Source organism: Cystoisospora suis, assembly GCF_002600585.1.
Source record: "Cystoisospora suis strain Wien I chromosome Unknown contig_2115, whole genome shotgun sequence".
Taxonomy (NCBI): Eukaryota; Apicomplexa; class Conoidasida; order Eucoccidiorida; family Sarcocystidae; genus Cystoisospora; species Cystoisospora suis.
In genome coordinates, this window is record NW_027154914.1 from 1 (window position 1) to 1,874 (window position 1,874).

A 1,874-nucleotide genomic window follows, 5' to 3' on the forward strand; every position below is an offset into this window, starting at 1 on the left:
ATAGATAGATGGATAGGTACATCTCCATACATACCTAACATTTGCATGTGCGTTGGTACTAACTTGAAGACAGATAAAAAATAGATAGATAGATGGATAGATCAATAGATAGATAGATTAAAGATAGATAGATAAATAGAAAGATAGATAGATAGAATAGACAGAGAGAATTGAGAAAGGCCTCTCGGGTAGAATTGAGCGTGAAAGACTTCGGTAAAGCGGAGAATGAGAAAGTCATAAATAAGGGGAGGAAAAGAGCCTCGTACTTCACTATGGACAAGAGACGTAGAAGAAAACCTCTTGTATTGATTGAAGTTGACGTTGTAGGCATAGGAGTAGTCATCATAACAACTTTAAGAAAAAGAGTAGCAGGAAGACGAGCCGGCTTATATAAGGAGTAGTAGTAATAGTAGCAAGAGTGGGGGTGTGTTTGTATTACGGGCCTAGTGATCCACTTGCTGCTTCTGTTGCTTCTCTTCTTCACACAAAATACACATCTCCCTACAGAAACATACATACACACCCTATCTATCTATCTTTGATCTATCTATCTCTCTCCCGTATCTATCTATCTATCTTTACACCGATCTAGATATCCCTGCAGGACCTTGTAGAAATAACTACGAGCACGTGGCTAGAGCAGATCTGTCTGTGTAGAAGAAACAACAGAATTTCGCAGCCCGCAAAGAAGTTCTTTTGTACGAGGAGTCAGTTCCTCTCCATCTTCCTTCTTTTTCTTTCTTTCTTTCTCGAGTTGACAGTTTACCTGCATTAGAGCAAGAGGAGGGAAGTCGCCTAGAGGAAGTGCATGCTCTGTAGAGACTTGTGTGTAGACTTGTTGAAGTTGCTGGATCAGCTGCTTCTTCTTCGCGTCTTTTCCCCACAGAGGAATCTGCTTGCGTAACGCTGTCAATAAATATGCATGCACCTACACACGAAAGACAGAGACAAGAAAGAGAGAGAGAGAGAGATAGAAAGATAGAAAGAAAGGTAAACACATACAGAAACAGAGAGGAAAAATGAAAGAGACAGAGAAGAAGTTAGATACAGATATACTCTATGCAGAGAGAGAGTCCAGACAAGAGAGACAAAAAGAATGAAGACAGAAGGAAGAGAGAAAGAAAAGGAGATCTAGACATAGAGGTGTATCTGCATGTGCTGCCTCTTCGTAGAGGATGGATAGAGGGAGAAATAGATCGATAGGTAGATGGCGCTTCGCCTTGATGCGAAAGCAAGAAAGAAAGAGAGAGAAGTTTCTCCGCTTATCATTACAGAAAGGAAAGAAGCATGTCCATATTCAACCCAAAAGAAAAAGCCACTATCTATGATACACATATATACATATGACCATGAATATACATGGATATATACATAGACATAGAGATGCAGAACATACGTATCGCCGCAAGTAAAGAGAGGTACACGCGGACATGCGAGATCTCCCTAGTGACCACCTTCTTTGCCGCCTATGAGAAAGAAAGAAAGAGTGAGAAAGAGATAAGCAGATAGATGGGTGTAGTTGTATACTGACCTTGGCTAGCCTCGCACGCTTGATAAAATCGTTAACTTTCCTTATAGCTGCATCGCGAGGTAAGCGAGCGATATCTGCATACAAATCATTCGCCTACACAAACACAAACAAAACAAGAAAGAAGAAAAGAGTGAGAAAGAAAGAAGATGATGAGATATAGAAACGACTGTTTGCTTGTATCATATCAGAGACAGACAAAAGCATTTCGACATACACACTCCCCTCATACAAAGATATGTAGACATATATATGAACAGATAGATAGATTAAGGATAGATAGATAGATTAAGGATAGATAGATAGATTAAGGATAGATAGATAGATTAAGGATAGATAGATAGAT

At 39.6% G+C, this 1,874-nt stretch overlaps 1 protein-coding gene across 1 annotated transcript; it reads right to left on the reverse strand.

The window, feature by feature from the left end:
• Nucleotides 1-766: 766 nt before the first annotated feature.
• CSUI_004497 (uncharacterized protein) lies at nt 767-1,698 on the reverse strand (the record flags this gene model as incomplete). The annotated part of the gene is made up of 2 exons (XM_068064688.1): nt 767-928; nt 1,532-1,698. A coding segment is annotated over one exon (126 nt), but the record flags the coding sequence as incomplete, so codon positions are not given.
• Nucleotides 1,699-1,874: the final 176 nt, after the last annotated feature.